The sequence below is a fragment of the Erithacus rubecula genome (genome assembly GCF_903797595.1).
Source record: "Erithacus rubecula genome assembly, chromosome: 4".
NCBI classification, from domain to species: Eukaryota; Metazoa; Chordata; class Aves; order Passeriformes; family Muscicapidae; genus Erithacus; species Erithacus rubecula.
The window spans coordinates 12,100,953-12,128,800 of record NC_136686.1 but is presented as its reverse complement, the minus strand read 5'-3'; the positions used below and the strand labels follow the sequence as shown (position 1 = coordinate 12,128,800).

Sequence of the window (27,848 nt, the reverse complement as noted above, 5' to 3'; positions counted from 1 at the left end):
AGAATTGGCGCTGCTGGCAGGGGCACGCTCTGCTTTTGGGTTTGCCGTGCCCCCGATTTGCTACATTCTCCCAGGAATATCTTAACCCGCAGATTTTTCTGTGTACTTTTTGTAGGATGCAATTTGTGCAGGATACACTCTGAATGGGCGGGCGCGGTGACGGCGCCTCCGTGGCTCCTGGCTTGAGCCCGGGGCAGATCTGCAGAGTTCGGGGCGGCCCGCAGGGAAGAAGGACGGGACAGAGCGGGTCGGCGTCGACGACACCGTCGGGCAGGGGTCGGTGCCCACCAGGGCGCATGGGAGGCTGGTGCGGCCTCTGCCGGGAAGAGAGCCAGGCGCCGGGAGGGAAGGAGAAAGAGAGGGAGGGTGGGTCGGTGGGTGCCGGCGGCGACATCCGGAGCGGGACCTCCCTCCCTCTCTTCCTCCCTGCGCTGCGCTCCGCTCGGCGCCCACGGTGAGGCGGGAGCGGGCGTGGCGCCGGAGCGGAGCCCCGTAGCAGCTGGGTCTCAGCTCTCTCCCTCCCCCGGCGGCTGCGGGCCGGGCGGCGAGGCCAGAGCACCCCGCGGCCTGGGCGGGGTGGAAATTTACCGGGTCGGTGTTCAGCGAGGCTGCGAGCGAGGGGCTCGGCAGGAGGCGGAGGGAGGGCGGGGAGCGGCGGAGCATCATCTGGCGGGGAACGCGAGGGACCAAATGACTGTGAGGAAGGGCGGGAGCCGCCACCGAGAGAGGAGCGAGCCGCGGCGCAGCGGCAGCAGCAGCCCCGCTCCCCCCGGCGGCGATGGCGGCGGCGGGGCTGGGCTGAGCTGAGCCGGGCTGAGCCGTGCCGAGCCTCATGGCGCGGGCCTGATGTCGGAGCGCGGCCCGGTGCCGCGGCGGCGCTGCGGGAGCAGGAGGAGGATGGCGGGGCTGGCGTGGAAGTGGCCGCGTACCCGCCTGCCCGTAGGCGCCAGCGCCCTGGGCGTCTTCGTTCTCTGCTGGCTTTACGTGTTCCCCGTGTACAGGCTGCCCGACGAGAAGGAAATCGTGCAGGGCGTGCTGCTGCAGCAGGGCAAGGCGTGGAGGAGGAACCAGACTGCGGTCGCCCTGTTCAGGTACCGCCGTGCGCGGCCCAAGGGCAGCGGGGACGGGTAGCCGCGCGAATCCGCGGCCCAGAGCCCACCCGGGCGCCCTCCCTACCCTGCCGAACCCCAAACTTCATGCTTTCTTCCCCGAGCTTTTGTTTTTTTTCACAGCGGGCGGCAGGCAGGCAGGCAGGGCCCTTTCTGCCCGGCAAAACTTTTTTTTGGGGTGGCTCCGTTTCGCTGCAGGGAGGAGACGGGGCTTGGCGCGAGGAATAGAGGCTTTTGCTCGCAGGGATACCTTTGCAAGGGGGGTGAGGTTCCCGGAGATTGAGGTGGTTGCCTGCACAATGGGATGCTTGTCGGATATCAGTGGCACTGGCAGCCCCCGTGGCTGCTAACAAAGCTCAGGGCTGCCAGCCCGGCTTCCCTCGGTACTGGGGACTGCCAGCCTGCTGCCAGGAGAAAGCCCAGCTTGTGGAGCTCCCCGGGATGGGCAAGGCAAGGTTTGCGTGAATGTGCATTCGTGTCAGCATGCCCGCTCTGAGCAGCGCTTGGGAAGCTCCGCGCTGCTCCTTGACTCTATGTGGTTTATTGTAGAAGCCACGTGAAAAGGTACCTTTTTTCTCCTCTTTGCTTTTGACGTGGTTGGGAAATGGCGATAATCCTTAGGGCCCGTTTCACCTTGCCCAGCTGCACAGGAGAGGACGAATGTTGCAACCAAGCTACCACAGCAGAGAGCGGTGGAAAACCGAGTGGGTTCCTGCGGTGGGGAGGATTTTTTTAATCACTCTGCTTTAAAAGCGTGTGCAGCGGAGATTTCCCACATGTTTGGGTAAAATACAGACATTTGGAAGAGAGACAGATTTCCCTTCCTTTCCCGGAGGGAAGCTGGTTTTTTTCTCCCTGTCCTCCAAGTAGCAAATTAAAGAGCAGAGTGAGTGGTAATCAAATTGCCTCCAGAAAAATCCTCTTTAGTAAAATGAATCAGAGCCAAAATTCAAGGGACTTGTTTTCCCTTTTGAAAATATTTTTGTTTGTTTTAAAGTGGCATACAGTTTTATTTTAAATTCTTCAGTATTTTCTGAATATAGTCACCTTTGTCATGAACTGGAACTGATGTGGTTGCTTAATATGTTGTCTGCTGGGATAACAAACTTTAAAGTTCTTGAAAGGCACATTTGTTGTTAATCCCCAAAGCCTGCAGGAAATCTGAGCAATGATAGGTGATAAGCAGGTATATGTTAATACTATTTCATTAGGCAGGCCTGGAAGAAGTCCTCACTTTAATACTGAACTAGCAATAAGGTACAGATGCAGCTCTTAACTAACTTAACTAGCAGTAGAAACTATGTTAATCTTCTTGAATATTAATTAATCTTGATCCTGTGCACCAAAGACCCCCCTTTTGGGGGTAGATTAATTCAGACTTTTTAAAAAATTGCCCTATAGGTTATGTAGGAAAGAGTTTAGTCTATTAGTTGTCATGTTAGTAAACCAAATGTTGTTTCAAGATTGGTAGTACTGCTGCAGTTTCAGTTTACAAAATAGTTTTATACCCCTTCCACCACATGCTTTAGTAACAAAAACTGTCTTTTCAGCTATTCTGCTTGTCCATATGTTTTTCTGCTCTCTAAGCATAGTGATTATCTCAGAGATGCTATTGAAGAGAGTCTTATGCAATATAAGGAGCTTGTTTTCTTGTCTGAGTCTCTTGATGAGTTGGTGCAGCACTAAATGCAATGAACTTTAAATCAGTCTGCTTTAAAAGTAGTTTTTCAGAGTAGTTGTATGCTGGAGATATGTAGTGAGTATAGTAACTGTATTATTCCAATAGTTGTGAAGTAGAACTCTGTCTTTGCTGCTTAAATTTGCTTCTGTTCATGACAGAAGATTTTGAAGTTGAAGCCCATGTCAGGCAAGCTGCTGTATATTCGAGGTTAACAGAAACTCTTTGCTCTGGTCCTGCTGTCCCTAAGCAAGCCAGCTGTAAAAACTCCAAATTTAACTTTCTGCTGGAAAATTCCAGAGAATGTCAGCCTCTGTTTGAATGGGAAAGGAGGGATAGAGCTTCACAGAAAACCTGCATGTGAACTTTCAAGTAATACGGTTTTCTGTAATATTTTATTATTAAAACACATTTAATATTAGACTATTATTTAAGAGCAGTGTTAATTGCTGTTCTCCCTAGCAGTCCTGCCATGTTCTGGTTAACAAACAATTTTGGCTTTGCTCAGTTTGAAGCATGAATTTGAGTTAATCTGGGTTAAAAATCCATAGCAAATATTCATAGTACTGTTTTGTGTGATACAGTGGCATTTGTGGTATTGTATAGCCAGGTTCTTGCTACACATAGCAAACACCTGATAGGTTTGGAACTTTGTCCTCGTATAAACTCACTGGACTTCTATTGCTGAAGTAGATGTTGGGTAATTAACTTGATGAAATCATACTTTTCAAACCTCAGAAACACTATTCTCCCTTTGCCTTCTGTATCAAGAGCAACTTCACCAAGTGACTTAGTGAGTTCAACAAAACCATCTGGGTAATTTAGGGTAGTTTGAGTTGAGCCCTAGCAACCCAAGCTGGTAGCTCTTCAATCTCCACTGCTGCTTCCCTCTTCTCCGTACAGCCAGAAACCTTATGGAAAGAGCTGATCCCTGTTTACCCTTGCTTATGCAAGGACCCAGACTGGCCTGGTTCTTGTGGAATGATTCAATGGTGGTTTTATGTTTGAATGAATTTCCAGAACTGGTTTTCAGATATAAATACCTATATAATTAGCCATGGATGCCTTTGAATTTCAAGATGCTGGAGGTTCAGGGTAGTCATACTGTGAAAATATCTCCTGTCTGATAAATGCTGAATATTCTGTCTGTCAGATGGTAGAACTGCAAAGTGGTCAAAATAGGAGTAAGACCATCATTAGAGCCACTAAGAGCTAATGTGTCTAATCTGCCTACAATATAATGGCTTGTCATCCTCAGGTGGTTAATGATATTGAGCCCTAAATGTTTTTATGGATTGCTTAGGGGTTCTTTTAGGGTGTCGTGCCGCTGGGATTATTTACTCCTCTGTTATTTGCTAGGGTAAATTACATACAGTAATACCTTTAGGATGGTGTTATTTAAAATACTGCAATTCATTAAATGCAGAACTGGATCTTTTTATCTGCCTTACGAGCTCCATACAACCATGAATCTCAAGCACTGTTTATATGACACTTCTTTCATTTGTTTGTAGAGGGTGAACTTTCTCTAGGGAGTGAATATGCTCATGGGGGACAGTGGATTTTGGGTTGTCAGGAGTCCCATTGAACAGGTTGGATGATGGTTAGTGTCCTAAGGGTTCTTCGGGAAGAGATGGGACAGTCCCTGCAAGACAGCAGAAAGGCTTCCTTTGAGATTTAGCTTGTGTTCTTGCTTCTGCTACTTCAGTTTTTTGTGATTCTGTAAGGTCACCTGGGATTATTCTCGGGGTGACTTGGTGGCAGTTGTTCTCTCTGAACTCACTGTTCATGATGTGACTTCAGTCCAGAGCATCTGCTACAATTTGTCTCTGCTCTCCAGGGATGTCCCATCTGACATGGCCAAACTGTATATGCTCACCTTGGCTGGTGGCTTCTCCACTCCTTTCCACCAGATTTATCCTCTTTGTCCATTTTCCATGGACAGAGCAGAGAAGCTACTGCCCTGAAAACACACAACAGTCAGTGGCTAAATTGGACAGAATATCCATGCTCTGGTGTTAGCAGTATGAATGTGAATAGACTGTGGAGCCTCTTCTCCTGTTGGCTTTCCTTTTTTGCTTTGCCTTGCAAAAATCCTGCTCTGTTCCCAATGTGCCAGAGGGACTTTCCCCACTGTAACTTCCTCTTATCAGCTGCTCTCTGCTGGCTGTTCATGTCTGTACCTGGAGTGCAATCACGCGAGGAGCATCCCCCATGCACATCACTGTTCATTAACACAGAACTAGAATTCCAGGTCATTTCTCCAGCTGGATATGACAGATGCTATTGCTGAATCAGCAAGGTTTTCCTTAGTTCAGATGGCTTTTTTTTCTCTTCTCTTTTTATGTCAGCACTGCAAATTACATGTGTGTTGGAATCTTCACTGGGCTATTTCAAGGCAAATCTGAGATTAAACTTTGCATTGCTCAGGTTAACTTTAGATAAGAGTTTGGCCCTTCTTAAACAGCTTCATCAGATACACAACTATTCCTGCTTTTCTCTAGATGCATGTGAAGGTCAAAGTTAGGAGTAGACCTGGGAGATGCTAAATTAGATTAGTTCTGCCTGTATGGCCTGAGAAGCCCTGCCCTGAAACTAATGGATATGCCTAGATGTTGAGCCAAATCCAGTTCATTTTTCTGTAGGTGTTGCTACTGCCTGGCTGTGTTTTCATCAACATTTTACTTGGTTTTGTTGTTTCTGCAGTGGTATTTGCTTGATTGCTGATAAATGGAGTATTTGTAATTTGTGGTTTCCAGCTGGGATGAGAAATTTTGTTGAAGAGGTACAATTTTTAAAAGCAGGTTAAAGGTGAGAGGAAAGAATGGTTCTTACTGCATGTCATTATTTGGAGGCTGTGATACAGAAAGCAAGCTGTAGAGAGGCTTGGCTACATATCTTCAAGTCTATCCATATCTACAAGTCCATATCTGGACTTGTAAAAACCCCAGTGTATATGAGAGGATGTAGCCAGCTCCCTTAGATTCTTTTCCTGTTAGCTGGGAGCAGCCAAAGGCCCACAGCCAGAGGCACTGGGGAGCAGGAGGAACAGAGACTTTTTGGAATTTAGGGTACAGCTGGGGCCCCGATAATCTTTTATGTACATACCCTGACACTGCTGAATGTATGTGTTTTACCATTTATGTTTTCCCTTTCTTTGCTGTGTAATGGATGGAATGGGCACTGAATCATCTACACAATGTAGCAATGAGTGATTTATTCCTCTAGTTGTAATTTTCATCTTCAGAGCAGCCGAGAGTGTTGTTCCCATTTGACGTATGTTCAATGACATATATGAAAATTGCTATTTTTGAGGCTAGTTCCTGGTAGCTAAATGCATGGAAAATGAATTGTCTTTCACCCTTTAGAATTTGTCTTTCTCCAGTGTGGATGAACCTCACTGAAATAAGGAAGCTGCTTGGACTTCAGTCTTCCGTTGTTCCAGTTTTCTGAGCACCAAAAAATACTTAAATTTTAAATCCCTGTATGTACATTAGTCTTCCATATGCTGCATGAGGTTCTCAAAATGCAAGGAAATTGCTCCTAATACTAAATCATTTTAATGTAGCTACATACAGTTAAATTCAGACTGAAGCACATTAATCCAAGCTAAGTAGTATTTGTAAACTTCAGTGTAGATTTGGGTTTTGTCATGTCACAGTTTTTACATACAGAAGATCAGAGATTCTTCTCCCATGTCTTGGAATTTAACCTGATGAGATAAACAGCAGATGGGCTGGGATGAGGCACTGATAAGTTCCTGGACCCTGGCAAAGCATTTTTTTCTGTAAAGTATTTGCTACAGAAGATCTGAACTTCATGAAGAAACTGTGCCTATTGCCTTGACCTTAGTGATATTTGAAATTTTTAACAAGGTGAATCATATTGTGAAGAACTAAATCCTGGTTTTCACCAGGATTCTGGAGGTCACTTTCCCACTGCTCTATTTAGGATAAAGGTGAAGGTTGTGAAATTAGATTGTTATAAAATATTTTATGGCTAGCAGAATGGTGTGTGGGGGTTTTGTTGTTATTGCATTAAATCAACAGATTTTTATTTTGATTTCTGTTCCATTTGCTGGAAAATGCCCTCCTTAATTTCTTAGTTTAGAGATGCCCTTTTCAGATGGAGATGTGGCTACAGTGAAGCTTCTAAAGCTGCTGGAATCTATGTCTTTCATGATTGCTGAGAGTATACTGAACATTTCTTGAACAATCATTGTATTTATATTACTTCTTTTGTCCTCTCCATGTCTTCTTCAGCCTATTGCCATCTTAAGTTGCTTGAGGACCTCATCAGCTTTAAGGGGAGCCCCAGACGATAAGTGTCTCCTTTTGAAATTATCCAATTAACATTCACAGTAGTGATACAAAGAACTTGTGTGAAATTATTTGCTCCTTTATCTTCTTCCCCATCTGAACTAACAATACTCTTCTCCAGAGTCTTGCAACTCCCACTGATGATCAGGGCATCTGTTGTTTTGCATCCTTCATGTTCCAGTTGTTGGCTGTCAGGCTTTCCAGGTAAATTGCAGACTTTGCATTCATGTATTAGCAAAATAAATCTCTAGTTATCAGGTTGCCTCTGCTCTGAGGAAGCAACACCAGCTTTAATTTAAATATTCCTATAGAGTTATCCTATATTTTAAGGGATGCTGGGAAAACAGATCATCAGCTATTTTTCTTGATTTCTTGTGGAAAAAACTTGCTCTTCATATTTCTAGAATGCAAGAAATGGCTGTTGATGTAATAGAGAAATAACAGCTTTATATTTCCTGTCAGAGATGGAAGACAAACAAAACATATTTTTTTCTCCAGTGAAACAATTTTCATGTTTTCCTGTATGGTTCATCTTGGCCAGATATCAGTTCTGGGATTCTATTTCATCTATCTCAGTGTTTGGATATTCCCTTGTTTTGCTGATGCTGTTGGTCCTGTGGTCTGGTGGTACCCTAGGGTGGGTTGATAAGGGACCTGCTGTTGTAGGTAGTACTCAGAAATGCCAAAAGAGTTGAGGAAACTAGTCCAAAAGGCTGGAAATGTGCAGTGAACTGCTGATGCTGAACCCAAAGCAGTCTGATTGATGCTTGCCTTTCTCAGTGGATCAGTAAGGCAAATGGGATGAAGACTATGAGGTTACTCATGTCTCGTCTCAACTCCTCCTGCTTTTAACTGCCAGAGGACACTGGATTTTGGTTCCCCATTTACTAATATACAGCAAAGGAAGTAGAGTTATAAAGGGAATTATGGAAACTATGTACATGACATGGTTATCTCTTGTAACTGAACTTCAGGTCTAGGTCACCACTAGCATCAGTTGGGAATTCTGTGAGTAATTGCCACTGTCCAGAAATTACTATTTCTGAAGTACCATAGGCTTGCAGGGAGACATTCTGTGCTCTGAAGGATTTTCCATTCAAGAGTGTGTGCTGAGATCCTGGCTATGCAGATTAGGAATTTTGATTAGTGGGATGGGTTTTCCATCTGTTAATGCAGTTTTTAATGTGAAGGAATACCTGGGCAAGTGACAGGCTGTGGAAATGTTCCCTGGAGAAGTGATCTAGTACTTGTGCTGAAGGTTTGGTGGGTGCTGGCTCTTTCTGCTGCTAGAACTTGGAGTACCAGCTTACCCCTTGTGAAGTGTGCAATGCATTTGTTTTAGTTGTTTTCTTCTTTCTGTGACTTCCATTGAAGCATTTATCTATTTCAAAGAGAATAGAAGAGCTCTTCATTCCATATGTAGAATTCACTAGGGATATGAATTCCTGTTCCTGGGTAGTAACTCAGTAACAGTTACTTACTATAAGAATGAATTGCCAGCTACTGGTGAAATTAAAATCTTCTCCTTCTGCTTCATCCGTGAGTTCTGTCACTAGACAACAGTAGCGAGTGCTGCAGCAGACATTCCTAAATGGAATGTAGTCTTTAGATGATTCTTGCTCATTATGGATGATTTGCTGCCATCCAGTCAGGCAACATTGCCTTCTTATTTGTCTCAGAGAGGTTCAGACTCTTTGCAGTCTCCTGTGTTGTGCCATTTAGTGCTTAACGGCAATGTAGAGAACATGAGAATAAATCCATATAGAGTGTGGCTGTAACATGGGATAGAAAGGAGATGCAAAATTTGTGAGGCAGGAGCAGAGGAATGCTGTTGGATCAGAGGAGAATGGGAATGATGAAGTGAGCACTCTGTCTACATCTTGCTTAAAGATTGATTTGAAAAATAAATTAGTGATAAATGCATGCTGTATTTAATTTTATGTGCTTTTAGATCTCTATAATTTTTATTATATATTTAATAAATGGGTTGAGAAACTTTAGTCTGTCTACATAAATCTGTAAAGCATATAGCTCACGTGTAAGTTTAAGTAAGTCAGAAAGTTTATATAGCTACCACTATTCCTCAGTTATGTGTAGAGGAGTTAAAGATTTATCATTGTGATGGTCTTAATTTAGGAGTATGAGGAGGACACCTCTCGCCAAGGACCAGAAGTCCAGTGGTTTTCAGGTTCTGGAGCTCTGAGGCTCAGCAGGCCAGAGAATATCCCCCTGCAAAATTCCACCTGGCTTGGTAATGCTTACTCCTCTCTCAGAGGAAAGCAGGAAAGGATGCCAAACTACACATTTTGTGGCTAGGGGGCATTTAATATGACTTGGAGAATGCCCACCCTTGTAATAGCTGTGCCAGCTCATGCAATCAAGTGAATTTGTGACAGTCTTGCTTTCATGGGATAGATATGAAACAGAATGTTGCAGTGAAGTGCTTGTAAACGTGAATAGTGGCTTGGCCCCCAAAAGGCAAGTAAAAATCTAGTGTGGGTTGTTGTAATTCAGATGCCTAATTTCTGTGCTTAATCATCATTTTGGGGGCCTGACTCACCGTTCTTAAGTGCTAGGGATTGCTATTGTGAGAATTACATATCAGCCTATAATTAGATGCAATTTTAATTAAGGAAACTGCAACAGTGAAAGGAATAGGAGAAACAAAACCAATCCGGGCATTCCTTCATAGGTATATTATTGAACATTTTGTCTTTGCAGCCAGCAAACATCTAGCACGAACACACTTGCTGAGCCTTATGGACAAATGCTGAACATCTCCAGGTTGATGTATGCCCAGCTGGATGAAGCAGTAAAAATGCACGAGATACTTATTCTTTCTATCCTGTTTAAGCCATTGCCTTTAAATGTATCGGGAAGGGAATGGCAGTGTGCTCTTCAAGCTTTCTGATCCACAAATAGTAACAATAACAAAGAAGTTAGCCTATCAATAGAGAAATCATGTGTTTTGATAGATCTGTTTAGACAACAGAACAAGTGGAAAACACATCTTTAGTGTAGTTCAGTAAGTGTTAATGGGTCCAGCATCTGAGAACATGTTTATTTTTGCCTTGGATCTTTGATGCTTTCTCTCATTCAAAAAAACCGAACAAACTGTTTTGTGCTTCGCTTGTCTAATAGGCCATTGCTACTGAAAGTCTAAGAGTGTTGAGTTTGTTGTTTTTCCTCACCTAACCTGTGGGAAAATGTTGAGTTGGTTTTACAAATTTAGTACAAGTTCTGTTTTCTCATGGGCTGCAGAACAGCAGATCTGCATCACAGAGAAAAGCCAAGTTCCCTCTGCTGGTGTGAAGGGAAATGGGCTGCTGGGATTCCAGTGGATGTGGGCACTCTTCTCTGTAGCGTTACCAGGAGAATGTGTGCAGTGTGCTGTCACTTGAAATCAGGGATCAACCTAGATTAATATGAGCTTGCTCAGCACTTTAGAGCTTAATCAGTTCTTTCCCAAAGAACTTTTAGCTTAATCATTTGGTTTTACGTGGTGTCTCATGTGGCTCTGCAGTCTGTCTGGTGAGACTCTTACTCCTTTCCATTTAAGATCAATAATTTGTTTTGCCTTGGAGAAATTGAAAAGGCATCTCAAAGTCCTGAGGAGTAAGTCGGTTTCACTCATGAATTGCTGCCAGTGTACAGGTATTTCTCAAATACCTGGATTACTGTTAAGAACAGATTAGCTTTAAATAAGTTTAAGGAAGAAATAGCCAGGCATTGTCATTTCATCATCACCTTTTTGGGTCTAAAGTGAATGGACTGAATGTATTGCAGAGGAAGATCTCCCAAAACACACTGGACGAGTGATTGAGCACATAAACATGATTTTAAAAATATTTAAACCTACATTCAGGTAATATTCCTGTCTTAAGATGCCTACTTGCAGGGCTAAGTAGGTTGAATTATTTATTTAGTGAATTTTTACTTTTAGTGAATTTTTTTTAGTGAATTATGTTTAGAGAATTTTTGCTTTTATCCTCATACTGAGTAGATATCTTGGATAAATTTCTTGAAGGATGTTTAGGATTTTTGCTTGCTCTTTTTAGCAGCTGCTTTTAAATGTTGATACTGTAAAAGACCATAAACCTTCAGAAATTTAATTTACAGTGAAAAGCACTTTGGGTCCTCTGGGCTTATGCTTTCCTTTATCAAGCTGATATACCTCCTCTGAAAAGAGGAGAGAGGAGGCATCCTTGGCATTTCTTCCCTTCTTTTTCTGGTCCTGCTCTTGCATCCCTCCCAGTCTGGAGGTATTGGCTGTGCCTGCTGTCCCTTGGGAATTTACAGGTGACATCATAGGCATGCCGGCTCCAGAATAACCTGTTCCCTGGTGTTTTGGAAAAGGATTGGCATAATGTTTTGGATGATTTCCAGAACTACCTTAGCTGTCACCAGCAACTCTTCCCACTTCAGAGTAGTATGTTCTATAATTACTGGTGCAAATTAGGCTCTGGCTGTGTGCCAGATCACTCTGCTTCTTTTGTCCCTGGTGACAGGACTGTAGAGTGAGAGGCAGCAGGTGCTGCTCCAGTGTCCAGCTTGGGCAGGGCAGGGAGCACAGCTCTGACAGCATTTGGTCTTGTCCTGGTTGCTGGCTGTTCTCAGGAACAGGGTGCCTTCCTTTATATATTCATATTCTTACATAAATGCTGAGTTGGAAAACTCTCTTGGGAAAAGTGTCAGAACCCTCTTGCTGCCTGAAAGGGAAGGGTTGTTGAATGGAGTGCTCCAGAAAGAAAGAAAATGCTCTTGGAGGGTAAGAGGGAAGGTGGTGAGATGGAGAAGTCTTGGGAGCTTGGGAGGGAGGTGGAAGATTGCTAGGGCTTAACACAATAGAGACAAGGAGTTTGTAGCAGCAGGGGCACTGTAGAAGAAGGAACATAAAAACCAGAGAATAAAATAAAGAAGCATTTATGTGAAGCAGAATAACAGAGAAAGACCATGGTTAGGAAATTTGAGAACAAGTATGTGGCTAAATTGGGAAAGCAATCAATTAAAGGTAAAACATTCTGTGGACAGTTTAAGGGCTGCTCAGTTGGTTAAGCAAGATAACCCAGGGAAGTAACAATTAATTAAAACAGTGTGAGGCAAATTATAATTTCAGTGAAGCAGCTCAAGTACCGGATGGAAGCAGATCACTTGAGTAAATTGAGGGTCCAGTTTCAATGGGCAGAGGTACAAGAGAGGCTGTGAAACTATAATAGGAGAGGGCATTTTCATGCTACAAGGATAGGAGAATCATTTTGCTCAAGAGATGACTGTTGAAGTGGTGAGATTTGGAAGTGGAGTGATGAAATATGTGGAGTACAGCCCACTCACTGCAGCTATCTCTGGTACCTGTCCTACTTAAGAGCTGTGGTAGGGAAGATGTCCATATGGTTAGTGAAAAGACAGGAAAACAACATTTGTTGCTCTATTTTTTTCATTTTCTAATTGCATTTTGCCAAATAGACAGTCCACAGGCTTGACATCTAGTGAACTTTGTTTGCTTAGGGTTAGATTGCCCTTTGCAGCAGCTCAGGCTGAGGGATCATGAATTACAGCAAGCAATTCTTTGTCTTCTCATATCTCAAACAGGGGTTGGTTACTATGGTTTTGGGGTGAGATGCTAAAACAAAGGCATGCTTTGTTCTGTCTGGATGCCATCCATTGCATTTCTGATGAGATGACTTCTCACTGTATGTTTAGTAGGATCATACACATTGTTGGCATTAAATAGATGCATACATAATGTGTATTTAGAAAGAACTCCAAGCTTCACTGTTTTGGGGTTATTCAGCTGCTTCAAAACTCCGTGCACTTGGCCAACTTTGGTTCCAAGCTTTGGAGCAACTCTGGGAAGGTGAGGGATTTGTTGGGGCAGACATGGAGCTTCTATACTTCTGGGTGTCAAATGCCAGCATCTTCTCCAGAGTGATCTTTCTGTGTGGGAGGCAGGGTGCAAAGCAGTGAAATTCTGCGTCTTGGATGTTGTCTTTCTCTCTCTTCTTCAGCATTTCCATTGTGTAGCTTCTGCCCCAAATATGCCTACTTCCTAGTAGTTATAGGAATACTGTGGGGATTTCCAGGAGATTTGTGAGATGTGTGCAGCATAAATCAGCTGATAATGGACTTCTATTGCACAAAGAAGTCTCTAGCAGGACTACTTACTCTATCAGGTCCTATTGGTTTAGTTTCCTATCTCTGTCAAGGCCTAGCACCAAACACTGCAGAGAAAGTTATGCAATAAATGTAGTAGTAGTAGTATGATCTCCCAAATAAATAAATGTCTCAGTTTCCTAACATTTTGAGACTTCATTTAGCCTTCACTAAGTTAGTTTAATACCTGTTGTTACTTAGAACAAGCTTTTGTGTTCTTGGTGCTTACATAAGCAGTCAATTCCATCTTAACCTTCATTATGCTTAATTAAGGAAGTGCAGGTGTTCTTGGAATGGTTAGTTCTTAAATATATTTGTCTTACTCTTAGATTGCTGCTTAATTAGTTTAAAAGAAATGTGTTTCCTCTTTGGCTTATACACCCTTTTTATACTAATTTGCTTTTTTATCTTGTTGATTTTTATATTGTGACATTGTACTAGAAGACAAAATGTCACCATGCTGTTGAGAGCTAAATAGCTCATCTTCAGCTCTGTAGTAAGCAGTTTGATTATTGTAGAAACTGAATTATTGCTCTCTAAAATTGTTCAGTTGTTGCTTCTGAACTGATCCTTTTTTTTTTTTTTTTTTTTTTTTTCTTCTAAATAATTCACTGGTTAAGTTTCTTGAAATGAGTAGCATAGACCAATTGGCCACGATTCAGTAGAGCTCTGTAACGTGTCATGCATTCTTGAGCTGTAAGGTGAATTTGAAAGATGAATTTGAGTCCTAAAAAGGTAGCAGTTGGACTACACAGTTGATGGATGCTCTCAAATCATCTGTATCAGGCCTGGGAGCTGAGGCTTAGTCAAAGGAAAAAGTGTGTTGGGTTAACTTTTGTGTAGTACGTATCCTGTAGGTATGAACGTGGGAGTCTTCTCATGCAGGTCAAGATGCTGACATTTATTTGCCTGATAGGGCACATTTTTTATTTTTACACAGTAGCAGGAAGGAAAACCACAGATTCAGTCAGTTTTGTTATGAAGTAAGTGTAGTGCTGCCCCAAGAAGCTGGGGACAAAGCAGTCAGAAAGAAAGAATGCCCTGGGTGCTTGGGGCCGGAGACTGTGGGATTCTTGTTTCTCGCATGTGTTTTCCACAGTGTTCCCAAAGGATTATGAGCTACTTCCAATCCAAACTGAGGAGTTCAGGATCAATAAATGAGAGAATCTGCCACCTTCCTTACTCACTCCCCTCAGGATCCTGAATTGCATTGTTTCATGGGCCAGTGGTTTTATTGGTTATATATCCCAAATCAGGGCTTTCTTATTAGTGAATGGTAGATCCAGCTGTAAGCAGATTCATCAATACCTGTACCAAAATTTATCCCTGACACATTCCAGAAATCTCTCAGGTTGCTTGCATCACTCTGTGTTGTCCTTCTTGTGTGTGTCAGGGAGATGTATACAAGTCTCCTAATGGACCCAGAGTTTGTGATCCAGGGATTTCCTTGACTATTTTAAAGGAGGTTTCTGTTCCCAGCACTGTGCCTCATTCTTTGGGAATAGAGATGCAGATTCCTGGGTAAAAGTATACTCAGGTTGGATACATGAGCCTGAGAGCCTGCATGTCTGTGAGTTTAATGTCTTGTCTTGTTTGAAAGAGCTGGTTTATAAATTCCATCCTCAGATCTTTTCAGAACCCAGCTCAAGTATTTTTAATATATAGATTTCTTTGGATTATGGGTAGTCTGTGAAAAATGGAGCATGGCAGCTAATTAAACTTAGGAATTCGACAGTACTTCAACCCAGAATAGTTTCCCGTGATGTGTGGCTGTATATGTCAAACTCTTCAGACTTGACTTTTATTTAGAATTTCATAGTGGTGCAGTATATAAAACTCTTGCAGGGTTTCAACGTGGTGCGTTTTGCTTTGTTGTAGTATGCTAGGCAGCTCCCAAAACAGCAACTGGTCTCCTGTTTACTACCTTTACTCTAATGGATCTTGTAACTGGGTTCTCACAGAATAAAGAAGTCTTAAAGGATGGGAAACTCAGAAAGAAGAGGTGAAAGTAAAATTCCAGACTTGATTTCTGCCAGGAACATTTCCTGTACCTGTTCTGCAGCACTCGGAAGCCCAGGGTTTCCCAGACCCACCCACTCATGGCTGTGCAGAGGAGATGCGATTGTATAGCTGGGGGCATGTCTGTCAGATGGCAGAGGCAGGAGATGTGGATGGAAAAGAAAACATCTTGGCAAGGTGGGTGGGAGTCATAGCATGTAATAATGCCTGTGGTTTGTGTTTGACAGGCTTTTAAGAATTCTAATCTCACATGGAGTGTTAGCTTGTTAAAGGCCACCAGATTGGGCAGAGGGAAAAGTTGGATAAATTACATTTTCTGCCAGGGCTTCAGGCCTATAAGAGCTTAGTACATAAATCATGTTTATCCCCTAGGAAGCTGTTTGATTGCTCTGGGTAACAGGGTTTGTGCATTCCTGATTTATTCCCAGCAGCACAGAGCATAGCACAGCAAACTGCTTAGATTAGTATAGACTCAAACATGCTTCCTGTCTGTCCTCACTTCTTTTTCACTGCCTGCTCTCTGTTTTCTACTTCTGCTTCTTCTTCTGTGCCTGCACAGGAAACCTCCCCACCCCAGAACCATAAACATTGTGGCATGTTGTGAAGCTCCGTTTGTACTGAGTGCTGCCAAATACAATTTCCTAAATGATAATGGCAAAGCGGCATGCAATGGGATGGAAGTTGTGAATATATGATGACTTTGATGGCTGGAGCTGTTTGGGTTATATAATCTATAAGGACTGTTTCAGCACCTGGACAAGCTGTAGTGGTGCCTGTGAACTTCTGGAAGCTTTGGAAGTGAGTTTTGGAAACACTGTTTTCAGCGCCATGTGAATATTTGTAGTGGAAGCCAGGTTTATGTTCCTTGATTACATTGGAAAATTCTTGTGGGTTGGGGGAAGTTCTGCCAGCTCTTTTTAGGGTCTGGAACAGCTCAGATGATGAGCCTCTGCATGTCCTTTGGAAGCAGCTGTTAAAAAATAGAAATGCAGATTACAGGTTTTAGATGAAACAAGGAGTGCTTAGGTCCCCACTGCGTAAGTCTGACCCAGGGAATTCCCTGTGTTTCATACACCCTGAATTCCAAGTGGATGTTTGTGGTGAGTAGTGGATTGGTGCTGTGACTCTGTCCAGAGAGACTTGTCTCTGGTTAGATTGCCAGTGAAGGAGTGGAGTGACTCAGAAATGAGATGATGTGGGAGGAAACTCAGGAAATATCTTCTGGGCTGTTTCCCACCTCCTGTTAGAGACTCCTGAGGTTTCTTTGCCATAGTGACTGTTAGATAGAGAGGAGGTTTGAGAATGCTTTAAGCAATCACAAGAGGCATTTTACAGAGTTGTTAGTAAGTTGGCAGCCTTGTTGAGACCAAATAGCAAAAGGCTACTTCTGCATCTGTATTTTGTCCTTTCTAATGTGGTGCTAGCAGTGTTTGTTACTGTGATATGTTCAGAAAGACAAGAAAAAAAATCACCTTCCAGAGTGATTTGCTGCTGCAAAATGGAGCTTTGACCATCTCAAATCAATTGATACAATTGATCACCACAGCTGTCACTCAGCCACTGGGAATGGAAGTAGGAGAGTAGCAAAAAGAAATTCTGTGATCCAGCATTGGCTTCCACTTTTATTTCATCGTAAACAGAGTCCCTGATGATCATCAATAAACTTGATTTTTGGGTTTCACTGGGCCTACAAGAGAGAAAGGTGTGAAGACAAGCAGGGCATATGGCCTCTTGTTCTTGGAACTGGTGTCTGAAGGGGATTTGTGAGAGCATCTCAGCTGATCTTCCCTGTAAGAACAGACTCATTTCAACCCAGAGCTGGTGAGATCTTATTTCAGTAAGTCTGTGAAGAGGTAAAAGAATTACACTATAATGGAGTTCAATATGAGTGCAAGATGACTACCATTTAACTTTTTTTCATTAGCTTCAGCAAAAGAGACTTAAAAAATCTAGGAATTGGAATTTCTAATGAAAAGAGATTCTAATTTGTATATGTCTTTATTTTAATCTACTTAATGCCTTTAGCAAAGTGTTTGCATCAGTAAAGCTGATTCTATAGCACCTAGCACTTGGGCCAGGTTTAAAACACATTAGCAACATCTCTAAAATTAAGCTTTTACCTGCAAACAGAGGAATTGCAAATTGAAGGTGTGTTTCAGATAAATGGCTCTGTTTTAATCTGTGATAATTTTGCCATTCTTGTTTATCTGTTAGAAGCCATCTGTCAGCACACAGAAGGACCACTGAACTCAGTTCAGAAATATTTCTGGATCCTCGGCCAACCGATGGTCTGCTGTTTACAGAAGTGATGGTGGTGGCTGAAGCAGCTAGGGTTGTAAGTGACTGTCAGTGCTCGGTGATGCATTAAATCCTGGCTTTCATCCAAAATCAGACTATTACAGCTTAACTGGTGTATAATTCTGGGTGTACAGAAGCAACAAAGAGCACACTGTTTTGTCAGTGTCCATTTCAAGGAAGCTAAAGCAAGGCATTATTTGGCATTTATGGATTATTTTTCCTTTTTCAGTCTGTAGGAAATGTGATGTAACTGGAATCTCAAATCATAATCCACTCTAAGAAATTTCTCTCACTGGCAGATTTCATCCAAATTAAATGGAATAATAGAATGCTTACAGACAGTAGAAACTCACTGTCAGTTTAATGAAAAACTGGAGAAAAGAGAGAGGTCAAGCCCAAGGTTTCCTATTTTGTTTGGCTTCCTATTTGGCTGATTAGCTCATCCTGCTGGCTGGTAGGCATCAGATGGATGCTTCCCAACCAGGTAAAACTCAATCCACCTCCTAAACAATTGATAGTTATGAGATGTGGGAAGCAGTTTCTGAGAAATGAAAGGAGCAAGTTTCTCTTCAAAACTGGGCTTCCTTCAGTCTGTTCTTTCAGATTTATTCATTCACCTTTGATGGGTTGAAACTTCTATTCAGATGTGCACCTTCATATGCCTTTGAAAATATATTGGTTTTTTTCATGCCTTTTCCTGTGATACTTTCACATATTCTTGTGTCTGTCACATGTATAGGCCATGGCTGCTGGGTCACCTACAGTTTTTGCATCAAAAACCGCCTGGAGTGGCAAGTGCGAGAGTATTCCTTTCCTCTTTATTTCTGTTGCCTCAGCTTTTAGGAAACCTGTGTAATGAAGGATTTTTTTTTTTTCTTTCTGTCTCATTTTCCTTCTATCAAGGGGCGTGAGTGAATTGATCAAATTAGTGAAAAGCACTCTATGGACTTTTTTGGATAGGGGCACTTTTGCAAGGAACATTACTTAGAGGGCTTTTATCTGAATTGGAGAAGTCACTGAGGTGTGATAATTGACTGCTTAGATCCAGGTGGGACCTGTCTACACTTTGGATAGCACAAGCTTAAATGTAAGATTGGAGCTGCTCAATTAATTTTTAGTGAATCTCCTGAAAACAAAAACAGCTACCCTTTGCCCTTGATGAGGCCAGATATTTGTGTGTATGTGATGGCACAAAGCAAGCAGCAATTCCACTGGAAGACAGGAGGGAAGTGATGAGAATAACTATTCCCTCCTGCAGCAGCAACTCGTGTAGTGTAACTTCATGTCTCAGTTGATGGTTTTGCTGTTTTGCAAGACAGGTGTTCATTAATTTCACCTCATATCTGTGAAAACTGCTCTCCTCCTGCCAGGTGGAGCTAGCACATGTGGCAGTTAATCTCCTCCCCTGCCCTGCTCCCCTTTGCCTCTGAATTCTCTGTGACAATATCACCTGTCAGTATAGCTATTCCAGTTCATCTTCCTGACACTGTGAAGGATGTGTAAGCAGAGATGAAAATCCATCAGATGGGGCTGCTGGCAAACAGGATCCTTCCATGGGATGCTGTAGAGAAGCAGAAGAGCTACAATCCCTTTCTCACAACTCACCTTTGCTGCAGAAGCCTTCATTGACTTCCTAGGATCTGGAGCAGAAAACCTGGCTTCATGGATTGGAATGAAGCTGTCAAATGTAGATGTTCCTTTATGGTCATTAGAGAGGAGGTTGGTGTTTAGTCTGAGATGAAGGCCACCCTAAAAGGTGTGGTCTCCACGAGGAAGGCTTGAAGTGACCTCAGTTTGCATTTCAATACTGTAAATGAGATGAACCCTGTGTCTTCTCTGACACAGTTGTAATTAGGGAATGGTGGTGGTGGCAGTGTTAGCAAAGCATAGGCTGGATTTTAGCATTGTGTGAAGTTTCTGTCTGCCACCCAGAAACCATCATTTGGGCTCATGATCAGGTTCCTCACTTCTCTGGGTGATGTAGCTGTTCATTGCAGTTCCCAGGTGGGATTTCAAGTCAGTGCTGCTGTCTCTCCTGGATATGGCTGGGAAAGTACAGATAGCTCAGAGACATCCTGCATTCCAGTAGATTTTACTGCATGAATAATTTGGATATCTTTGCTACTGCTAGTCACAGTTTGTGGTGGTTTCCTTATAATACAGCTCTTTTATACTTCTGGTATGAGAGTCTTAGAAAACTTTCATCTGACCAAGTCCTAGAATTCATACTCTGTAATTCATATATAATTTGTATTTCAAAGCTTGCAAGCAGGGTTTGAGCATAGGAATTTGAGACAAGTTTGCATGAATCAAAATGTGTTTCTCTGAAAGGAAGTGAGCAATTCTGTGTTGCAGTAGCTTTTCAGATCAAAGCTGATCCATATTTAAGTAAAAAAAAAATGACAGGAGGAAAGATAGACTAAAAGCTTGTCAGGTGATCTGGTAGGTGTTTATTCACTCAGTTGCAGAATCATGGAATGACCTGGTTTGAAACAAACCTTAAAGATTATCTCATTCTACTCCCCTGGCACTATCCCAGGTTGCTCAGAAGGCCATGCAACCTGGCCTTGGACACTTGCAGGGATGCCAGGGCATCTCCACTCTCACAGGGAACAAATTCTTCCTGATATCCAATCTAAACCTGTCAGTTTGAAGCCATTCCCCCTTGTCCTGTCACTCCAGGCCCTTGGAAATAGTCTATCTTCATCATTCCCACCTCTCTTCAGGCAACAGAAGGCTATAATTAGGTCACCCCAAAGCTTCTTTTCTCCAGGCTTAAAAATCCCAATTCTCTCAGCTTTATATCCTGGTTTCTTCTAGTTCACAAACATTGTTCAATCAAAACAGTAGTCCCTAGCAAATTTTAGCCTCATCTGTATTTCTTCAATCTAAATGCGACTAAATGTACAATCAAAATCAAATCTCCCGTTTTCTCTGACACTTTGAATGTGTCTGGAAGAAAAATGTATCACTTGTACATGGAAAAAAAAAAAGTTAAACAAAATCAGTCAGAGACTAGGGATGAGGTGCTTTGATGAATGACAGCTCAGATTTTACCTTCTAGAATGCAGCAGGGTTTGTTTGTTCAAGGCCAAGGCAGCAAGGATAGGGTAGCCATATCATCCCACAGGATGAAAAAACCGTTTTATATTTCTTTTGCAATCTGGAAACAGAACTGGGAACTCTACTGCATGGGTGGCAGCAGATCAGTGATTTTAAAATAGGTAATAAAAACCCAAATATTCTCTGGATAAATCAAAGTAGGTAGTGAAAACTAGATTCTCAGGTTAAATAAAATACTTTGTTTCCCTCAGGGCATCTGAAAAAAGTCTGGAAGAAAATTCTAAAAAGATACTGATGAAGCAGAAAAGGTGCAAGTTCTTGATTTCATAGTTTCCTCCTCAACTATTAATTTGGCAATTTGTAGCAAATTATCATTAATTTATAGTTTAAATTCTTACTTTAAGAACTCACAGCAGCTCTGTTGCTGAACTAATGAAGGTGGTTTTCAGAATTGTTCTTATTCTGTGGTCTCTGCAGCGCAACCTCTTTTCTTCCATGCAGGGTGCTGTACCAGGCATGATTTATTGACTGCAACCTTTTTGTTGTCCTGATAACTTTCTTCTCTTGAGAAGGTTGGGGAAACAATACGTGATCCTTATGAAGTCCAGACACCAGAAATTGCTGCAGGTGGCATTGAAATAGGCCAAAAGTTTCACATCAAGAAACATTATAATAATAAACATGAGGAGGAAAATGGTCATGACTTTAGTCTTCATAAAATCTTACCATATTGCAGAGATCTTGACTGGGGAGTAAATCAGATTATCTCTGTCCTACTCTGTGGTATCCACTCTTTTCGTATTTCTTTTTCATTGCATTTAGACCTATTCTGCAAGCTTGGGTAACTGGATATTTTCAGAAGTGAACCTAGGCACAGCAGTGTATTCTGGATTTAGATTTATTTGGCAGTTAATTTTACCTGTTGACTGTTGTCCCAAAATCCCAGTTTGGTATGCTTTTGTGGATATCAAGGGCATTTTCACTGGCCATTCTCTTATTCATTTGGTGTGAGATTCTCTGTGTCATGGGTGCCATGCTGTGAGATTCTCTGTGTCGTGGTGGATGGTTTTTTCCAGGACAAACTCAGGAGCTCCTCAAAGGCTGTCTGTTATAGTTACAATTTTGTTGTGAGGGTGTGGGTGTAGTAAGTCCTGCTTAGAGCCGCCAGCAGCAGCTCGGAGCAGGACAGGGGAAAGAGAGAGAGAGAGAAAGCAACCAGGCAAGCGAGGAGGAAGAGAGGAAGAAGGCAAGAGAGTGATTTCCCGTTTAAGTACAATAAATCTTCTATGATGAATATTCTAAATTCTACTAGCCAGTCTAATACAGGATACAAATTCTATAACATTTACATACAGCCTATAAAAATCTTTATATTAGCATAGTGTGTTATAATTTAAACTCTAGAAACTACCCTTTGGACTCTATCAAGATCTTCTCTTGCCCTTTGGACCTGCTTCCAGTAGGAATCATTGTTTCATCAAGAGGGGATTACTTTCAGCTAGCTATCCTATTGTCTTCTAGTTATTTAGTAACTGAGGCTTGGTGTCTGAAAAGTGGCTTTCAATTCAACCTCACTCTCAGAATCTATATATTCATATTTGTAAGGTTTCACCATTTCATCTTCTCCAACAATTTGATACTTGTCCAGGTGATCTTAGGAGGGAGGTTTTAAGATCATATTCCCAAACAGTTGTGCTGAAGAAAATTTTCAATTTAATCTTGAGTGTGGTGGTATGCCTGGTAAGGTGCTTTAAACACCATGTACACCTCAAAGTCTCAGTGAATTCTTCAGGCTAATCCCTCAGTTACAAGTATTAGATTGAGCTTTTTAGTAAAAGAGAATTTTATGAAAGAGAATTAAATTTGTGTGCCCAAACCCAACAATGTTTTCACAGAATATTCAGAAACCAAATGCCCACTGCAGCTCCAAGCTCACCAATAGTAGTAGAACCAGTGATTTTACTGTTTTTGAATGGTTTTGTAGAATTCTGTAGGCCCATAAAATTCCCAGATTGCCAGTTTGGAGCAAAAAATGGCTACAAGTAGAGCCATTATGTGGTGTTTGAGAGGGCTCTCTTACAGCTGCAGGCATTGGCTGCTGCCTATTCTGGGAGATGGGATATGAGCCTAGACTTTTTGTCTGTTCTTGGATGGCATGGAATGCATGAGTAATGAGAGGTCACTTTGTCCCTGTAGTTGTCAAGGGGTAGCTACCCTAGAAATACTGTTTTCAGGCTTTATTTAGAATGAAATATTTAGGGGTGGATCTTGAAAAAGAGAGAATAGTCACAGGAATTATGGAAAAAGTAAAAGCTTGGTCCATAGCAAGAAATTTGGGAGACTCCAACCTTTTTCTTAGGGAAGGTTGAAATGTCAGCAGCCTCCTCTAGGAATCTCTTAAAGGAGGGAGGAGAAATAATTTAAAAATCAGCCAACAACCTGAAGTGCCAAAAACCAGACTCCGAAGAGAGTTAATAAAGACAATATATTATTAAGCAGTGATTTTGGTTTCTCCCCTGCCACCAAAACTTCTTACAAAAACATGGGGATGTGTTATTTTTATGGAAATATTACATCAAAGACATAATGAGGAGAATTTCATTATTAGGTTTTGAGACTGTAAGAGAGTGTCAAGCCAGATGTGTTTCAGAGCCACTATTGATCTTAATCCCTGAAGTATTTCCGGTAGGGGATGTGCATGCTGAGAAATAGGTGTTGATGTAGTTGAGGACTCCACAAGGCTCTTGGTAGGTCTTCCTGCCTCTGCTGGGGGAATGTTGATGGAAGCAATTAACAAATTGCAGAGAAATGGATCTGTACAAACCTTCCAAAAGTGACCACCTGTGCTGTGGATTCCAGCAGCTCTGCAAAACCCTGGTTGTGAGCGAAGGTCTGATGATTTTGTCTTGACACCAACTGAAACTCCAAAGCTAGATACTTTTTTTTTTTTTTTTTTTCCTGGGCCTTCAGTTTCATTTGATCCCAAAGCAAAACAAGGAAAGTTGAGGTGAATGGGAGCTGCCATGCTGGCTCTGTTTTGCAGTCATTATTAGATCAAGGTTAGCGTGATGCCACCTAAATCCAGGCAGCTGAGCAGAGTCTGATTAAAGCAATTCATTTCATAAATTATTTTTATCTCAAACCTGGATGTGAGCCTCAGTCATTATTTTAATGCTCCATTAAAGTCATACTGTAGTGAAACAATGTCTCGTTAACATTTTTTGCAATGATTGAATAAGTGCCCTTGTTCAGTGGCATTTGCTGACATTTTCCTATGAAGCTTTTCTTGCTTGGTAACTTTGAGATTTGGATCAGAAAGTGACACTTCTAATAATTATTCTTTTCTGACAACACACACAAGTGCACAGGATTTTTGTGTTCATACACACAACTTCATACTTGAATGAGTGGCCTGCCTATTTGTGGAGCTTCCAGGAGACCCCTGTGCTTTTCGTAATAGGTTTATTAATGAAGGATTCAGTGAGAACTGAAAGAAGTTTTAGGGGATAGGAAAGAGTAGGGATATACATCTCATCTATATTGAAGGCATTATTTGAGGGTCAGCAGGAGGGTGATGTGAAGCCTTTCCTTGATGGTTGTAAATAAAGCCATGTATGTTCTTGGAATGGGAATGGCAGCTCTGGCTGACATATTGCTGTGTCCTGTTCAGAGGGAGATAAACCAGCTCTGCAACAGTTCCAGAACTGCAGACCAACCAAGGTGGGAAGGGGCCTCAGATGATCACTTATTCCAGTCTTTTGCGGGAGAGATGAGAATGTGCAACAGCTTGTCCTGTTGTGTCTTGAAGATCTCCAGCCTTGTGGACTTGACCACATTCTTAGAGAAGTTGTTGCTGGGAACTTATTGTTACTTCAGTTGAGGTGTGTCTGAAAAATAATACTCATGTATTTGCAGAGAATTACGAACTTTTGGCAAAATCAGTTTTTGATAGGAAAAAATAATGTTTTTTCAAATACCAGATTTTAGATATGAAGAATAGCAGTAAAACTTTAAAAAATGGTAAAATTCAAATTTCTGTGAATAGCTTGATGGTTTTGAATACAATCTCCTCTTTTGCAGAGGAGAACAGCTATATCAAGCATTTTAGTAGTAATGAATAATTGATGTTTTTCTGCTTACAGCTCCTGTGCAGCCACTGGAAATGGTTCCAGTCTCTTTGGGATTGCCTTTCAAATATATGAGGAATGTATATGATAATATAATATTCTATTGAAATGGTGGAATTCTGCAATGTGTGTTTTACATACATCTGTGAGTGTTACCCTTCCTAGTGCTGTGTAGGCTTTGGAAAGATAGGGTGTTCTGAACCTTTAGAGCTTTTCATCATTCTGTATTTTAGGATTTTAATTGCTGAATTTGCTGTGGTACAGAATTTTCAGGATAACCTTCAACCACCTCACCAGCTCAAATTTCTACTCAGGCTGAATAGTATTTTTGGGAAACGACGCAGTAAGGGGATATGGAGTTTCAGCAGGGTACTAACAAGTTTAGTCATTCTATATATATATCCATCATACTGGGATGACTCAAGCTGCCCTTCAGTTAGGAAGCAGGCTCTAATACTGCTAGGAATGTAGCACAAGGACATTCAGTAATTGAAGAGAGGTGCCAAAATTTCCATACATAAGTTTGTAACTGTGGGATTTTAGGAGGACTGGTCTTCATAAATAATGTTTGGTACTGAATATTTATGTACCTGAGATTAAATTTTCTAAGGAACGTATCTGATTTCTGTATGTGTTGGAGACCAGTTTTTTGTCTATTAAAACGGGCTGTATAGGATGCAGTTTCTTTTGTTGAATCTTGGTTTTGTTTATGTGTCAGTCTGAATGAAAAATGAGATCTATATTTTTTCCTGTCTATTTCTATGATTTTCTGAAATAACAGCAGGTTTTCTGGCTCTTCTGTAAATAAAAAAGAGTCCTATGATTCATCTGCTGGCTGGGAAGTGTGGCTGTGGAGCACCTGAGTATAGCAGGAACACGGATTTGGGGGGTGATGATTAATGAAAGTGTGACAAGTCTCCAGTTAATACCAATTACTCTTTTGTTCCCTTCTCTAGGAAACTGCTGGAAGAATGCTGTGACCCTGGGCAACTCTTTGCTATGACAAAGATGAATTCCCCTATGGGAAAGAACCTCTGGTTTGACGGGGAATTTTTATATTCTGTCACAATTGACAATGCGACTTACTCTCTCTTACCACAGGTCAGTAACCATGTTTCATTTTCACTTTAAGTATTAAAATACTAAATGATAACATTATACAAATGAATATAAATAGGCTGAAGGGTCATCAAGAAATTGTATCTTCATTTTTCAATACCAAACAACAAAACTGCTTTTTTACTTCCACATCCTGAAAATTTTGGTTGTATGAATGTTAATACTTCCCTGGCTGTTTTTTGGGATGTACACAAGGGATGAAATTGGGTCACCTGTCTTGTAAAATGTTTGGTTCTGGCTATTTTAAGAGAGCGATTTCTGCATTTTAGTCAGGGATCACAGTGACTGTGAGCCTAATCCTTCACCTGTTTATTAATTCCTTTTGTTCAGATCTGTGTAGTCAAGCTGAGATAGTGCTTTGTGTGGAGGTGTCCCAAGTTACTTCCGAGTTAAGGAAGTTTATTGATGGCAAACGACATAAGGCCCAGTAAGAGAAGCAGCAGCTTGACTTCGTTGATTCTTGCTGTCTTTTTGAATGTTGGAAGCGATTGGTTGTTAATATCTATTAAAGGTGCATGATTAAGTGCAGGGGTTTTGAGAGCTGACAATTTGTAATACTGATCTAGGCTGTTTCTTGTATTTTTAATTAATGCAGGAACTGATACTAAATAGTGAATTTGTTATATTGAGTACGAGTATTTTATGTGGCTACACACTTAAAGAAAGCCAAACTTCTGGCTGTATTAATTGATTTATCTGCTTCTTTAATCTGTCAAATTCAAGATATAGGCATTTATTCAGCCACTCAGTGTTGAGTCATTCACACAGGGCTTCTTATTTGTTGCTGTTTCAGTTAAATGCATAGCAGAGTTCTTACTTGTTAACTTCGTCCTGCAAATAAAGCATCAAAGAAGTTTCAGGTTTGTTTTTTTTTTTTTTTTTTTAGAGTAGCTTTTAGATCTAAAAAACCCCAGAGTTACTACTTTGAGTGAGTTTATTTTAATGGAGAAGGAGTGAGGGAAAGCTGCCCTGTGTGGGAGAGGAGATGGATGCAGCTGCTGTCTATGTTGACATGATCCGGAGGAGCTCTGTTACAGCTGTGTCTTGCTCAGGATGCCAGGTCCTCTACCTTGTCATTTGTCCTTGTTGGCATGAGCTGGATGATGGATCTCTGCCTCCCTCAGCCTGCTCCTAGCTTTTGTGTCCCAAAAAGCTCAGCAAACAAGTAGATGCTGAAACCTGCCTGGCAAGTGGATTTTTCCTGCAGTATAGCAGGGAAGGGGTTTCCTAGCTGGACTGAACTTCTGGAGCCTGATAGAAAGTTTTTGATGTGTTGCAGAGAAGTGGCTGTAAGTTTTGTTTATGATGGTTAGTGTGATTTGTTGCTCCTATATTGAAGAAAACCAGCATCCTTGGCAGAGCTGTGAACTTTCTACCACAAAGATAATGGCAGTGTGTTCAAAGTGTGTGTCCTTTCCAAGGTTTCAGGAAAGCCCCACCTGGGCTGGCAGAGGAAGGTCACTGTTTTGTGATGGATTTGGAATTTCAAATTTGGGGTTTTTTTTGGATTAAAACCTAGCACTCTGCTTGGCCACAGTGGTGTCCTACCTCCTTTTACAGCACAGAGCTGCTTACTGGATGGGTTCCTTTGTAGAGGTTAGAGAGAAATAATAGTCTTTGCAACTCCACTGGTTCCCAGGATCCTAACACCTGTCCTTAAAGTTTGTCAGCTGGCCAGATCAAGAGTAAATATCTGGGTAGGCCAGAAGAGAGAAGCTCCTGGGGGACAGCATGAGCTAAGCAGCTGGTGAAGCACGGAAATAAACTTCACAACTTATAAAGTTGTGGAGTAGGTACGTATTTTATTCAGCGCTGGACGCAGGAGGAGAGCATCTTCCCAAATCCTGCGTACCTTACATGATTTCTAATCTTCTGTTTATCTAGGAAGTTCACGCATATTCTAAATCGCCTAACATATTGATTATCTGCCCCGCCTGTTCCCCGCTCTGTATGCAAATTAGCTGCA

The 27,848-nt window shown here is 41.8% G+C and overlaps 1 protein-coding gene across 2 annotated transcripts in view; it reads left to right on the top strand.

The window, feature by feature from the left end:
- Window positions 1-355: 355 nt before the first annotated feature.
- Window positions 356-27,848, top strand: part of ST8SIA1 (ST8 alpha-N-acetyl-neuraminide alpha-2,8-sialyltransferase 1) — a 111,066-nt gene continuing 83,573 nt past the window's right edge. The window contains exons 1-2 of one of the 2 annotated variants that reach the window (XM_079304095.1): window positions 356-591; window positions 25,720-25,864. In XM_079304095.1, coding sequence (XP_079160221.1) covers window positions 25,763-25,864 — 102 coding nt within the window. In that variant the 5' untranslated portion in view covers window positions 356-591; window positions 25,720-25,762. Of the gene's footprint in view, window positions 1,092-25,719; window positions 25,865-27,848 lie in introns of both variants that reach the window. The other variant, XM_079304094.1, reaches the window with a different exon arrangement.